The sequence below is a fragment of the Rhipicephalus sanguineus genome, chromosome 5, assembly GCF_013339695.2.
Source record: "Rhipicephalus sanguineus isolate Rsan-2018 chromosome 5, BIME_Rsan_1.4, whole genome shotgun sequence".
NCBI lineage: Eukaryota > Metazoa > Arthropoda > Arachnida > Ixodida > Ixodidae > Rhipicephalus > Rhipicephalus sanguineus.
The window spans coordinates 85073220-85088993 of NC_051180.1; the positions used below are offsets into that span (position 1 = coordinate 85073220).

Genomic DNA, 15774 nt, shown 5'->3' on the forward strand with positions numbered 1-15774 from the left:
AGCTTTCTGGCGCGCCGTAAAGAAATGGGTCGAGAAAAATCAGTTGTCGGTCAGCATTGCGTTTGCGCTTCCCGGCGTTGAGAATGAAACTTCATGCAAAGCACAATAAACTTCCATCGACAAAAGTACACATGGCAGGATTTCCCTAATTATACCTTTTATATTGCGGAAAACAAGCAAATACACAATGTTTTACACCCTCCGGTTTCTGTAGGCACATTTTTGTTGTCTCATATGCTTTTATGACCGGGTAGTGTTCGTGAATCGTCATCAACGTTTAGTTTACTTCATGAATGAAGCTTCATTCCACACTTCAAAAAGAAGAAAGGAGATGGTAGAAAAAAAGCTACACAGGTGATAGCTTGAGCGTGCTTGTGGCCTTACACAGAACCACAATGCACAGTGAGGCATGGGAGATGCCGCGAGATACTTGCCTCCGGGATCCGTAGCCGGAATCGGTAGTGCGCTCCGAGTTGGTTGTTCGCGGTCACCGATATGTTCTTCTTCACAGTCAGGCGATCGTCCAGCACCAAAACTGAGTAAGAGCTGCGCCTTTACGCTGAATGCAACTTCAAGGAACAAGCCCACGTCAAGGGACCACCTGCCCGGCCTTTCACCATTATTTTGCGATCCTGCGAGTGAGCGATATGTGTGCAGTAAAAAAAATAGGGCCGTTTACGTCTATACCATTTCGCTAACCATTAGCATCAACGGCAGCTGAACACAGACGACGTGGCCGCTGGTATGTGTAAGTACTGGAGCCTGAAACATTCTTGCGCTTGCACATCGCCCCCGAGATTTGGTGCGCCGGTTCGGCGCGCGCAAAGCTCGGGGGTCATGGCTTCCCTCAAACTTCTTTGCGCCCAATAACAACGTCTACATCCTCTGCACCTTTGCAGCGCTATTACGGCCGTAAAGCTCGTCTACCACCACGCAAAATATTGATTTGTTGTTAGTCTAATAACGAATCAAATTCAAAAAAAGATATTGTGGTAAAGCACACCACGAACAGCGGATTGTGACTTCCGGCGTGTCACTAAAATTTGCGGTGGGACCTGCTGGGTGGATTCGAAAGTTCGCAATTGTTCCAGATACGGCAAATTCGTCTTTCACAGATGTAAGTCTTGTGAACAAGTAACATCGATAAATACACAACTAATAAAAATTGATTCACGAACATTTCTTTCGACTGTGCGCTAATTACGTTTACTTTAAAAAATCTTCATGGCGAGCGTATCCAAAAACAGCTTCATTTTAGTTGACTTCTAAGCTATTTGTATTTCAAGAGAATAACTGCGCTAATTGGATGTAGGCGGGTGTGCCACCGTTGAGACGTAGGTCTCCGCAGTGGCACACTCACCTTATTACATACAAACTTCTATATAACAAGACAGTCTAAATGTCACGCATATCTCATACTCTCATGCTCGCGGTTGGCGGAAATAGCACTGGCTTGCCCCTTCATAATTCCTCGAAGAGTCGGCAGATTTAGGCCAGAATGCGGTTCTGGCTAAACACATCCGGTCAAATAGGTTTCGCAATAGTTCCTGGTCACCTTGCACCACTCACCAAGGCGTCGAGTCCTGACTACCATGTCGCGTATGATCACGCCGTCGTACATCTCGATGCCGATGTCCTTCCTGCATGAAATATTAAGAGAAGCACGCATGCACTCGCTAGAAAGACAAGAAAGATTTCAGTAAAGCCTGTTTCAATAGCGAAGCTGTTTAAGCCGGAGGTTAGAGCGTTGGGTGCTCGCAGAAAAGCCTCGCCGAGCGATGACGCCCCCACACGTCGCGTAGCAAGGCGTTGGAAGAAGGAAAGGAGGAGGAGAGGAGAAGTGGAGAGCACGAGAAGAAATATATAAAACAAAATAAAATTTCTTCGCGAGGCGGGATTAAACGGCCCACGGTCCGAAGGCGAGCGTCGTAAACACTTGGCTATCCAAGCACACCAGCAGCCTGGGAATCATGGATTATGGGAATCGTATGATTGCGTTGATACGGGTGAGGGAACGAGAAAAGGATAGGGAGAAAAAGAAAAAGAAAGAGAGAAAGAAACAGAAAGAAAGAAAGAAAGAAAGAAAGAAAGAAAGAAAGAAAGAAAGAAAGAAAGAAAGAAAGAAAGAAAGAAAGAAAGAAAGAAAGAAAGAAAGAAAGAAAGAAAGAAGGAAAGAAAGAAAGAAACAGAAAGCTACGCAGAGAGAGAGAGCCTCAACTTGGCTTTTCTAGGATTAACTGCCCCTATCTATGCTCATTTAGCTATATCCAGGCTTAATATGGCTATCTCTATAGGCTATGCTTGGCTGGTATGCTAAGGAAGGCTGTCCAGCTCCGCTGTTTTTTTCAGGCTTGGCACCACCAGTGCGAAGCTGCCCTATTTATTTATTTTTTTTTGCAAAGGCATTCGAGATGTCCTGATTGCAATGATTTTAATGAAGCCATTTTGTGTGCTACTGAATAACGTCTTAACGTCTCCAAGATATACCATGCACTCGCTATTTGAAACGTCGAAATGAAGTGCTCCGGATTAGCCCCAAAAAGGCAATATTTATTGACATATGCAAAACTTCAAGAAAATGCTGTTGTGATGGATCAAAATACGGCCATAAAGAGGCAGGAAATCGAGCACGCGACCTCGCGGACCTCTCCAAGCGAAGGCCACTGCGGTTGAAATACCGCGGCGTGTAGGGGGGTTACGATGAAGTGACTCATGCGTACTTCGACGCGAAACAGGTAGTCACAATCACTGTATGTATTGGTGGATTGCTCATTATTTTGTCACGTGGCTGTGACGGTAAAGATGAAACTTTATTGGGTAAACTTGTGCCCGGAGAAGCAACGTTACTCAAAATGCAACGATATCGGCGCAGACAGTGGTCGCTCGCCGAATAATCTGATCAGCGCTAAGGCGCCTCGGCATTTTATCACGCCGCATCGAAGATTCCAGGCTTATCGTCGGTGGCCGCGTTAGTTATGGAATAATCCCTACTGTTCGCGTTGCACGCTCAAGCTTATCAGAATAATCTAAAATAGTCGGGAATGTTCGATATTCCGGCGCGGTGCGCGCAAGACAGTGGGTACACGTGTAACTGGTCCGGTTACATGAAAATAGAAGAAGGAGCGCGCGCAGCATGTAAGGCGGATGCCTTTGTTTGAATCACGGTGTAAATAAAACAATTATTTTTCTTACACCGTGGTTTCAATGTACGTTGTGTATCGTTTTAGAAGCATAGCGAATATAAAGTTTTTGCGAACTGAGTAAGGTCCGAATATCAAGATGACGTTCAAGGCGATTGATTTTCAGCGGCACGACTACAGAGTGACAATTCGCAGTATTCCAGACCACCAAGTCAAGCGTCGGTGCGCGTTGTCCGAAAACCATGATAAACATAACAATATGAATACAAGGGGCGGAATGGATTGAAGTAAGCGCTGTATATAATATAGTGTATGTACATCAAAGTATGTCACAAATTAAAATTTGAGTCATGTGATCAGTAGAAAATAGTACAGTCAGCAATTGGTGTAAACGCTTAGGCAAACTGGTACGAAATTGATTGTTGTGGTTCAAGTGAAGAGTGATGTTCCAAGGCGAACGCCTTAGATGCCTCATCAAACGAGGAAATCCGCCTTTGCCATTTTTCTGTGCTGCCCTCTGCCGTGTTGGTAGGGTTTTGGTAGCGGCCGGGACAACCGCTATTGCCAGAAGCAAAGCTTCCGCGATGAAGAGACGTTTGGCGACTTTTCCGCTAGGGGAAGGGCGCATGCGCAGGGGCATCGTGAAGAAAGGCGGATTGACCGTGGACGTGGGCGACGGCGTCAACGCAGACGATGCCAGAAGTCCCGTAATCAGGGATTAAGACTGAATGACGTTACATGACGTCACGGAAATGTGCAGGAAATCGGGAACACTACGAGGAAATGGTAAAACTAGTTGCGTCTGCGAACGTCAGTCGGGGCAAAAATAGACAGCCCGTAAGTGAAGCAAGTTTGCTTGCTGGAAGCAGGCATAGAGTTCCCTACAATATTTACCAGAGGGAACTGTGGCGCAGCGATCATTCAGCCACCATGGGAATGATTGGTAGTACATGGATTTACTCTCGTGCTTGCGGCTTTGAACGCATTTGTGGCTTTATTTATTGTTGTGTTCTGGCTTTTGTTTCGGATAACGGAATGGCTGATTGTGAACGTCTTGAGCTGATTTGAATTGACCAGCCTAAAGGTATCAAGGTAGTGAAGTGGGACTGCCGAACCTTTGCAGAACTTTGTTTTGCGACAAAGCGGCAGCCGGCTACACGGCGCCGACAAATCGAAGGTAAAGCAAATCTATGTACTGTCCATGCTGGCTGAAGCCCCATGCGTTGCAGCTCCCATAGACACTAGCGCCAGATTTCCCTCTAGTATAGGCGTAGCCAAGGGGGGAGGGGGGGGGGGGGGTCGGGGGGTGTTCAACTCCCCCTTCCCCTGAAGCTTTTATTTCTGCATGCGTATATATACAGACACACATACGAACGCACGCACAAGCGCACTTGAAGTATGGTTGAACAGCCCTCTCTTTCTCGAAAAAATTTCTGGCTGCGTTACTGCCCTTTACTGTACTAATATGAAATTAAATGGCAACGGGGTCAGGACAATATATTTGAATAACAGAGTTCTCCTCCAATAACGCGCCAACATACACTAAAAAGTTGTTTTCTTTAAGGTGAATCGGCTTCCTAAATCGCGCTTAACCAATACTTGCAATCAGGCGTGGTAAGAAGCGCTCTTGAGACGTGACTTTCTTTAAGGCAGATTCCGTCTTATCATATGACGTCACTCGCGATGGCGTCACGCTCACCAGATGCCCTGCGTGGGGAACGCCGGTGCCATCTCCCAGCTGAAGGAAGCCTGTGCCTTGCGCACCTGGTTAACGCTGCATTCGCCGCGCTGGCGCAGCGGCGGGCACTCGGGCGGCACTTGGTGACCCTTGCTGTAAAGGCGCGCCCGTTCGCGAGCGTGCGTCACTGCCGAGGTGAACTCGACGCTCACGTTGTTGTAGCCCACCTGCGTGGAATACACACATCGCAAGACGCACTAACGTCACGGTGTATGACTTTTGCCCGACAATGAAATAGCTGTTTGCGTAGTGTACCGTGGTACCTCTTGACTGTGTAATGTTCCAACAGCGAAGCTGTCTTAATGTACCCTGTGCCGTTGTCGTCGTCGTCGTCGTCGTCGTAGTAGTAGTAGTAGTAGTAGTAGTAGCAGTAGTAGGTAGTCGTATAGTAATGGTAGTAGTTGGCGTCACGCAGGTCACTTTACCAGAACGGACAGTTAATAACGAAAAGTTTCCTTGACGAGGCGGGGTTTGAACCCTCATGGTGCGAAGGCAAGCACCATAACAATTGTGATAAACACCCACGCTTTTAGAATCAGGTGCAAGCGCGCATTTCAAATCTAGCGGCGCATTTACAACATCACGTGATCTCGCTAGCCGATCACACACATTCGCTCGCTTACAGCTTTGTTGTCGGAATGTTTTCACGGCGTGGGAACTGACTTAATTTTTCTTTCTCGATCTGTCTCTCTCCTCATCTCGCAACAGTTCCTCCTCACCACAATTTACACTTTTGCATTTCCATTTGATAGTTTCTCATGCATTCTTCCCGTGATGAAATTATGTTTCATTCAGGTGGACAAACGTGTTTACCAGTGTGATTTCCTTTGTTATTAAATGATACGTGGCTTCAGCTTGTTTTCCGGAAAAGGCCACATGCGAGCAGAAATGCACGAATCTATCTATCTATCTATCTATCTATCTATCTATCTATCTATCTATCTATCTATCTATCTATCTATCTATCTATCTATCTATCTATCTATCTATCTATCTATCTATCTATCTATCTATCTATCTATCTATCTATCTATCTATCTATCTATCTATCTAATCCGTTCACGGCTTATGCAGTTACTGCTCGTGGTTTCCGCTTCTTGTGATCGCCGAATTAAGTTTGGCGCGAGTTCGCGCCTGCCCGGCCGTGTCCACCGCCGCATTGACGTCAGCGCGCGTCACAATGTTACGAGCACGCTCTCATACCTTGATATGCTGTTTTATGTCGAACACGTATCGGACAAACATGTTGTCCGTCTCTCCCAAGGCCACATCGTTCACGTAGACAGTGGCCACGGTGTCGATACCGTGGGCAACGAGTAGGATCCGGCGGTGCTGCGTGTGCTCCTCTTTCACTGAAACAACACAAGGTCATGCGGAATGACTGGCTTATTCCGTAATCGTTGCGCTGATGAAAGCGACTTGCAACTTCGTGGTAAAGGGAAAACAAGAATTGTAGGCGACCGCAGTCACTAACTTAGGAGTATAATAGTGGCACTCTCACGTCGTCGTCCGTGCGCCCTGGTGCATTCCTTGAGTTAACTTTGTGTTTCTTCGCAATGCCGAAACGTTTCTCGGAGGTCACGTATGAAGAAGCGCATGGTTGAGATCTGCGCCGCCAGGCGCCGCAACGATCCCACCGGCTCACAAGAAAACCGCCTGCCCCTTCATTGAACTCATTCAGTTAATTTTCAATAATTATTCTGACAGTAAACTTATGCTCCGATATCATATGTATCCTATATGTATAACTCTTAGCTTGAACCAGCGCCATCGATTTCGTAGCAGTTTTTTCTAAAACACATTTTCTGAATATTCGGAAAACAGGAATTAAGTGCTCGACCGGAAGTGCTTGGACTAGAAACAAGAATGTCACTCGTTACTCGCGCCACTAAAAAGACCGTGAGGCCCCTTATTTAGCGTTGTATCAACTGACGAGACCATTGACTTTCGTTAACCATGCCTGCTCATGTCACGTTTACAGAAACATTCGTCTACGGAATAGGCGGCACTGTCTCGGACAAAACCACGCAATCCGTCTGCCGCTACTCTTTCGGGTCGCACCGGTGCTCTGTGCATTGTTAATAGCTTTGTATAGTGACCAAGTGCATGCCCAGCCACGAGAGGATCTTTTTCTTTTTTTGGTTTCCTCTCTACATCTTCATTCGTTAGGGTTTGCTTTGAGGTCACCCCCTGTGAGCAAACGAAGACAACTTCGGTATACGGAATCACCGCAGGGACAATCACGCGGACCTGTGTTCCATACAGAAAGCATGCCCCAGCAGCATTCGTTCTCGTGCGTATTGTACCCAAACGCGCTGCTTTCGGTGCAGCATAACAGCAAGCGAAAGAACATACACAACAATATTTCACACACGGTTGAACTGATTAAGAAACAGAGTTTCATCTATGTGCCTGCTTGCACATGAAACTCCATTTCTTAATCAGCCCAACCGCGTATGAAAGGTTGACATATGTTCTGTGACTAACGATGGTCCTCTCAACATGGAATTTGAACGATATTGTTTGATCTTTCGTGTCACTATATATTTCATGCAATTTACTGATAAAACCAGTTGGAAGTAAGCGCTCTGTTCTATTTAGCCGGCTCGGTTGTCTGTTCCTTAATGTGCCGTACCCATAGGAGTGCGCAGGGTACTCTCCATCATGGGGGGGGGGAGTTAGGGGCAGATTTTAGTGCAGCGCCGGCCGCGCCCCCTGTGCGTGCACCCATGTCTGTACCAGTATAAAAGCGATGACCTCAAAGCGAGGGTCGTATACGCACACTGGAAATCCCTCGTGTAGGTCCAGTTGTCATGGCCGACCCAGGCGAAGCGCTCGTCGTTGTCGCGGTAGTAGGCGTCGTCAATGAGCTTGGCGCGCATCAGGTCGGTATACACGTTGCCAGGGACCACACCGGAGAAGTGGTACGCTGCGAGGAGCACGTGGCATTCCCGTATCATTGAGGTCCACTCCTCCGACAATGAAGTGCGAGTGGAACACGATTCTTGAGGGCTTTACACTCGGAACCACTACGGGGAACACTAATGGATTCTGTTATACACTTGACCTCCTTATGGACTATCAAACTAGTTACTCCTGTAGATCTGACCTAACTCCATCCCACCTGTTGACACCACCCCACCTTTCATACTTGTGTAATCGACAGCTAAAGTAATTGCGGGGGCTTGCACACGAAAAACACGATCTTATTATGATGCATGCCGTAGTGGAGGACTCCTACATATATATACTGTAGCGGCCGGGAATGTCGGCTGCCGGAGGCAGCGAGAAAAGAGACGTGAAGCTGGTTTGGAGTTGCAGGGCAAGACTGTTTATTTCCACTCCGTGCGAGTGACGAGAGCTCCCCTCGACGAGGGAGAGAAGGAGGCACCCCCGCGTTCTTCTACAAGAAAGAGGAAAAAGGGGGCCCCCGAGCGAGCAGACGCAGCATGCCGCCGGTGCTAATTCCCGGAACCGGCCCCGACAACACGTTGTTCCCCGAACACGGAGGAGGAGGCGCTGGCGCCGCGCGTAGGCGAGCTGTCGACGGCCGGCTGCAGACGGGATAGAAAAGAATGCGGTGGTGCTGAGCAGCTTCCGCGACAAAGGCTCCCCCCCTAGATTGCGGAGCTTTTAAAGAAGGACAGCAGTTACGGGCTGAATAGTGAAAGGTCACAGTCCAATGGTTAGCACTGAAATCGTACGTGAGAGGCTGCTTGAATGGAAACCTCAATATGAGCAGGATTGGCGCGGTCAACGGCGACGACTTCTCGTTTCCCCCGCACGTCGATTGCGATGGTTTTGTTAGTACGTCCCAAAACTTTGAATGGGCCATCGTACGGCGGAGTAAGGGGCGGCTTCGTTGCGTCGTGTCGCACGAACACATGGGTAGCAGAGTCCATGTCAGGAAAAGTGAAAACTTTCCTGTTGCGGGCGATGCGAGGTGCTGTTGGCCTGAGTTGCGCGAGCCATGCGCGCAGCTTCTCGATGTTATCGGAGGCTGTTGGGGCGGAAGGTGTCTGGTCGGAGAAGAATTCTCCCGGGAGGCGCACTGTTGAGCCGTAGACCATTTCCGCTGCGCTGAAGCCGAGGTCTTCCTTCACCGTTGAGCGTAGGCCAAGAAGAACGAGCGGGAGCTTCTCCACCCAGTGCTGGCGGTCGAGTTTCGCTGCCAGTGCGGCTTTGAGTTGCCGGTGGAAGCGCTCAACCATTCCGTTGCTGGCGGGGTGGTAGGCGGTTGTATGCTGCAGCTTCGTGCGAGGAGCGTTGAAAGTGCGGAAAAGAGGTTGCTCTGGAATTGCCGTCCCCGGTCAGTTGTTATGCGGGCGGGGCAGCCAAAGCGGGACACCCATGTTTGAATGAAGGCCTGCGCGACGGTCTCAGCTGATATGTCCGCAATTGGTATAGCTTCGGGCCACCGGCTGTACCTGTCGATGCATGTGAGCAGGTACCTAAATCCTTGGCAGGGCGGTAGTGGTCCCACGAGGTCGAGGTGAACGTGGTCAAACCGCGACTCAGGAGTCCAAAATTCCTGTAGTGCAGCCCGATTGTGGCGAGTCACTTTCACTTGCTGACACGTTTCACATGTCCGAGCCCATCGTCGCACGTCCGCGTTGACTCCGGGCCAAACGAAGCGTTGCGTTATCAGCCGCTGGGTGGCGCGGACACCTGGGTGGCTGATGGAGTGGAAAGTGTTGAATACCACTCGGCGAAAGTTCAGTGGGACGAAAGGTCGTGGTGCTGCCTGGGAGGTATCGCAGGTTATCGTGCTCTGCACGTAGGGAAGTGCAACCTCCGAGAACACGAGTGAAGATCCCCCTCCCTTCAGTCTTGTCAACTCGGGGTCGTCCCGCTGAGCTGCGGCCATGGCTTCGAAGTCCAGGACTTCTGTGCCGGAAGCGTTGACGCGAGACAAGGCGTCAGCTGCTTCGTTTTCGACCCCGGGAACGTGGCGGATGTCTGTCGAAAACTCGGAGATGAATGAGAGCTGACGGATCTCTCGTTCTGAGTAGGAGGAACTGTTGTTTTTGAATACGTAGGTGAGGGGCTTGTGGTCTGTCAAGATGTAGAACTCACGGCCTTCGAGGAAGTAGCGGAAATGCTTAATGGAACAATAGATTGCGAGCATCTCCCTTCCAAAAGTGCTGTACCGTGCTTCTGCAGGCTTCAGACGTTTCGAAAAGAAGCCCAGTGGCTTCCACTGGGCGCCCTCCTGTTGCTGCAGCACTGCTCCGACCGATGTGGAGGAAGCGCCCACCATGAGGCGTGTAGGAGCTTCAGGCCGTGGATGAATGAGGAGGGTAGCCGCGGCTAGCTCGTCCTTAGCTTTCTGGAAAGCGTTCTGGTGTTCGTCAGACCAACAAAATTCTGGTGCCTTTTGGTCGTCTCGGCGCAGCAGGTCGGTCAATGGCTGGAGCACTCGAGCACAAGACGGAATGAAGCGCCGGTGGAAGTTTAAGAGCCCGAGGAACTCCCTCAGCTTGCGAAAAGATGTTGGAGCTGGAAACTTCTTGACGGATTCCACCCTCGATTACAATGGCATAATGCCCTCAGCAGTGATGTGGTGGCCGAGGAAGTTGAGCGCCTCTACTCCAAACACGCACTTTTGAGGTTTCAACACCAGACCGTGCTCATCCAAACGCTGAAAGAGCTGGCGGAGGTGCTCTTCGTGCTCCGCAGGCGTTCTGCTGGCCACCAAAATGTCATCCAGGTAGACAAAGATGAAAGGAAGACCCCGGGTGACTTCATCCATGAACCTTTGAAAGGTCTGTGCGGCATTTTTCAAGCCGTAGGGCATGCGGACAAACTCAAACAGGCCGAACGGAGTTGTTATGGCTGTTTTTGGTATGTCCTGCGGTTCGACGGGGATTTGGTGGTATGCCGCTACAAGGTCGATCTTGCTGTATATTTTCGTACCTGCCAGCCGCGCGCTGAAATCGTGAATGTGTGGCAGAGGATACTGGTCCGGCGTTGTCGATGCGTTCAAGGCTCTGTAATCACCACACGGGCGCCAATCGTCGTCCTTAGGCACCATGTGTAGCGGCGATGAATGGTTGCTAGACGAATGGCGAACAATTCCCAGCTGCAGCATGTGCTCGAACTCCCTGCGTGCAGCTTGAAGCCTTTTGCTGGACAGCCGTCGTGGCCGGGCGGTGACTGGCGGCCCGGTGGTGACGATGTGGTGAGTCACGTTATGTTTCACCGGCTGTTCCGTGTTGCGGGGCTTGGTGAGCGAGGGGAATTCGGCCAGGACGTGGTGGTAGGCTGATACTGGCTGGAAGGCGCAGATGCCAGATGAGCAGATGTTTGACTCCAAACCACGTACTTTGAGGGATGTGTTGTTATCCTTGAGGCAACGGTCACGTACGCTCACATCCAGGTTGAAGTGGCTGAGAAAATCTGCTCCGAGTATGGCGAAATTAACATCCGCCACCACGAAGACCCAGCGAAACAGGCGCCTGAGTCCGACGTCTATTGTCAGCGAGCGGAAGCCGTACGTAGCGATGGCAGTGTTGTTCACTGCCTGCAGCGACGATGTGTTCTTGCTACGTCGGCGATCCTCGGGGGTTGCCGGGACAATAGAGATTTCGGCTCCCGTGTCGACTAGCAGGCGCGAGTTGCTTACACGGTCGACTACGAAAAACAGGCGGCTGGGTGGAGGGCCGATGTCGTAAGCCGCCGTTAACGACTGGCCGGAGCGTTTCCCGGAAACGAGCAAGGTTGAGTGCAGCGGCTAGCACCCGTGCCGAAACGACGGTGGTACCAGCAAACTCCGTCCTGTGTATCTCGTGCATGGCTTCTCTGGGAAGAGCTTGGCTGTCTTGAAGGGGATCGGTTGCGTCGTTGCTCGTCCTGTTGGGGAGCGCCAGATAGCACAAGTTTCTGCATGGTCTCGGTAAGGTGTTGCAGTTTCTCCTCAAGGCGCGACAGTCGATCTGGTTGCTCATGTGTTCTTGCAGCAGCTATGGGCGCAAAGGTTGGAGTTGAGTATTCCGTGATGCGATCGGCAAGTTGCGCTAGTTGATCAAGGGACGTCTCATTTGAACCCGCGAGCACCACGCGCACCGACTGGGGGAGCCGTTGCAGGAAAAGTTCACGAAGAAGTGGGAGCTGGCCGTCCTGACGCGCGTGCACACCGAGTAGTTGCCGCATACGGTGCAGCAGTTGGGAAGGTCGTTGGTCGCCCAGCTCTTCGCGACACAAGAGCTGCTGCAGTCTGCTTTCTTCAGGCGCCTCGAGGCGGTCCAGCACCGTCTTTTTGAGGGTGTCATATTGTTCTTGCGCGGGGGGTGAAACCAAAATGTCGTCGATAGCGTCGGCGATTTCGGGGGGCAGGGCTGCGACGACGTGAAGATATTTTGTCGACTGCGAGGTGATATGCCGGAGCTGAAAACGGGCCTCCACTTGGCTGAACCAAACCCTTGGATTTTTCGGCCAAAAATTTGGTAGCTTCAGTTCTGTGGCGATGACCGCAGGCGTGGAGGCAGCAGCGTTGTCGTCGGAGCTCATCGCGGCGTGTTCGTTGAAGCGTTCGGGTCACCAATTTTGTAGCGGCCGGGAATGTCGGCTGCCGGAGGCAGCGAGAAAAGAGACGTGAAGCTGGTTTGGAGTTGCAGGGCAAGACTTTATTTCCACTCCGTGCGAGTGACGAGAGCTCCCCTCGACGAGGGAGAGAAGGAGGCACCCCCGCGTTCTTCTACAAGAAAGAGGAAAAAGGGGGCCCCCGAGCGAGCAGACGCAGCATGCCGCCGGTGCTAATTCCCGGAACCGGCCCCGACAACACGTTGTTCCCCGAACACGGAGGAGGAGGCGCTGGCGCCGCGCGTAGGCGAGCTGTCGACGGCCGGCTGCAGACGGGATAGAAAAGAATGCGGTGGTGCTGAGCAGCTTCCGCTACAATACTTTGACTAGCTGGGGATCTTTAGATTGTGGAACCTCTACGCAAATCTTCAGTACTCGAATGTTCCTTTAAATCGGCTCAAGGTATGTCGGGTTACCACAGGGAGCTACCACAGGGAGTCGTATCAATGGTTGCGACCACATCGAAAACGTTGCAAGTTCCACAGGCACGCAACTGTAATGAGGTGAACCTGCGTAGCTTTCCAATCAGTCGCGCCTATGTTCAGTGTTGTTCGAAAACAAGGGCGGTTTCATGACACTTGTATCACTTGTATGATGTAAGCTGCAGTGGCGGAGTGCCTCGTTACTTATAAATTCCTGTTATACGGACTAGTATGCTCAGTATAACGGGACACTGAAAAAATCGCGAACTCTGCACACGTATGCGCGTTCTCTCTTTGTGTCATCTATGTTGCGCCGTTAATGAGAACTAACAGACAATCAAGCCAAGGATAGTATAGGGGATGTTATTTGTAGTAATTGTGATATAAATGTGAAGAAATTAAAGTGGAGGAAAAGATAACTTGCCGTGGGCAGGGACCGAACCTGCAACCTTCGAAAACGCGTCCGATGCTCTACCAATTGAGCTACGGTGCTGGTCATCCTCCCGTCCCCTTTATCGGGTATATCTGTACATGTAAACCTGGGGATAAAGCTGGGGGGATTAACACTCCCTGGTTTATATGCAGTGTATGCATGAGCAGAGGCATACGTTACCCTATTAATGGCGAGCCTACACGTTGTCTTTTCTCTTGTCAAATGACGACGCCTTGAATGAGTGTATACTGAGTAACAGTGTTTATTATGTGCTTGTTGATGCCATTTTTGCTCTATGTTGTGTCCAGGTGTTAACTACTTCAAATACCCCAAAGGTTTCATCATGATCATGGACGTTAGTCGTCGGGATGGCCATGCGCCACCAGGCGTCAACGTCGGTGCATCCGAGTAAACGGTGCTATAGCTGCCGAACACCAATAGTCATTGTGCAAGCTCTCATATATGCACGTACAATATACATGAAGACATGCTTCCCTTTCGCGTTATACCGATTCCTATGACGGAGGGGTCTACCATGTCTCTTTTTTTGTCATCTATTCAAGATTCCATCTTCCCCATAACTTCTTCCTTATTTGGGTGAGGAGAAAGTGACTGAGCGCGTCTGGAGGGACGACCGGCGTAGGTGAAAGTGCCTGCTTATTCTTTCTAACAGCATGTACGTACATTTATTTTCGATTGTAGACCCTCCAGTCTCCGTTGAGAGGCAGCACGGTGCACAGAGCCTTGGAGCACGCCGCCAGGAACGTGGCGAGACCCAGCAGCAGCGCAGGACGCCGGGGTCCCATGACCGGACAGTTCTTCTTCTTCTTCTTCTTCTTGTCTTCCATAGGGAAACATGCATATATGGATTCTTTTTATCTGTTGGCGCATACCTATTCCGGCGGATGGCCAGGAATTTGGTCGTTAAAAATGTAGATGTAGATGTGGATCCTTAAACTTTAAGGCGAAGGCCTTAGATGCGTCGTCAAATGCGAAAATCCTTCGGCATCGGTATCAACAAAAGTGATGCAAAATATTATCACGTGATGGCGTTACCATATGACATCATGACTTCACAGACCACAAATACTTGAGACCTCATCATGGCGTCATCGTGACGTTACTATGACGTCATCATATGACATCGTCACGCGGTCAAAGGTGTGCCGATCACGGAGGCAGTGCAAAACCAGGTGAATGCCTCCGATCTTGGAGGCCGTGCAAAGCCACGTTAGGTGCAGAAAGCTTTCGGAGGTGGCGGGGGTGGATCAATACATCGACTGAGAAGAAAAGGAAGAAGATGGCTTCCGGCTTCGAGAAATCTCAAGTGAACGCATCAGGGACCCTGAGAGGTTTTGGCTCACAACCTGTGGGGGACTGGCCAAGAATCGGGTAATTCGACACATTGTTTAAAATATTGAAAAGAAAATAACTTGAAGATAATCAACTTAACAAAATGTACAATTTTTTCTTCGTTTGTGATAGGTTGGTTGAAATTGCTCCTAATCTCCTCAAGCATTGATTCAACAAAGAATAAGTAAAAGGATGAACAACGTATACATTTTAAGTTTCATACTTAAATGCCATTTTCGCGTGACTGCAGTCGTATGTTTATGCAGACTCACGAAGATGGTTTGAAGAGAACGTACAACTAAATTGAAGACGAAAACACAAAATAATGGAAAGTCAGCTTGGGGGAAAGAAAAATGGAATTTGAGATAAAAATTGGTACGAATTAAGTTAGTAATAATAACAATAACAAACGTAGTTACTTTGCTTTTCGTCATGAAGATGACGAAAAGGGCTGGAATTGAACACCGTCCACGAATAAACATAAGACAAACAAAACCGTCACAGTTCCCTCACGGGAACCTTCTTCACAATGTGCATCCTTGGCTTTACTTATACAACCTTGTTCACAATATGCACCGTTTTATTTCACTTGCCTTCGAAAAAGAACTATCCGCAGCGCGAATAAAAATTCCGCCCCTCCTATGTCAAAAAAAAACAAAAAAAAAGAAAACAAGATGGTGACCAAGGTTACAGCTTGGCAACCGAAAAGTCTTCTTTTTGTTTTATTCATTGTCGGCGTTCTATTTCAGCTTCTTACAATGTCTGCTCATTCCGTGAAGCTCTTGACTTCAATATGAAGTGAACTTTAAGTATCGTTTGCGTGTACACAGTAAATCGTGAGTGGCGGCGCCGACCTTCGCATCGCTGTGTCCAAGGGCAAGCGAAGCTTGGCGTGGGCATGCCTGACATGCTGCTTTTCTTTGCCTGCAGAGCTGTATTTGCATTTGCCTGCAGAGCGGTGACCTGTGCTTTGCCGACACTTATTTTTCTTCAATCGTGCGTTCTTGAAAGAGAACTCCTAGTACTTAATCACTTCGGTTTAGCAACTACTTGTCACATATGTTACGACCCTGTTAGTTACTGCAGTTAGCAACGGCAAGGATAGTA

The 15774-nt window shown here is 49.5% G+C and overlaps 1 protein-coding gene across 1 annotated transcript; it reads right to left on the reverse strand.

Annotated features, from left to right (window-relative positions):
- Nucleotides 1-346: 346 nt before the first annotated feature.
- On the reverse strand, nt 347-14162 carry LOC119394782 (uncharacterized). The gene is made up of 11 exons (XM_049415986.1): nt 14019-14162; nt 11650-12243; nt 10482-11566; nt 9227-10403; nt 8690-9128; nt 7661-7807; nt 6082-6230; nt 4840-5045; nt 1570-1640; nt 435-535; nt 347-379 (listed from the first exon to the last, which is right to left on the reverse strand). Exons 1-11 carry the CDS (start codon nt 14160-14162, stop codon nt 347-349), a joined length of 4146 nt encoding a protein of 1381 aa, XP_049271943.1.
- Nucleotides 14163-15774: the final 1612 nt, after the last annotated feature.

Coding starts and splice junctions, on each gene's coding strand:
- LOC119394782 (XM_049415986.1), bottom strand. CDS start 14,162: ATGGAAGACAAGAAGAAGAAGAAGAAGAAGAACTGTCCGGTCATGGGA. Junction 9,129..9,226: donor AGGCCTTCATTCAAACATGG/GTGTCCCGCTTT, acceptor CCTCGCACGAAG/CTGCAGCATACAACCGCCTA. Junction 6,231..7,660: donor CTACACGAGGGATTTCCAGT/GTGCGTATACGA, acceptor GTGTTGTTTCAG/TGAAAGAGGAGCACACGCAG.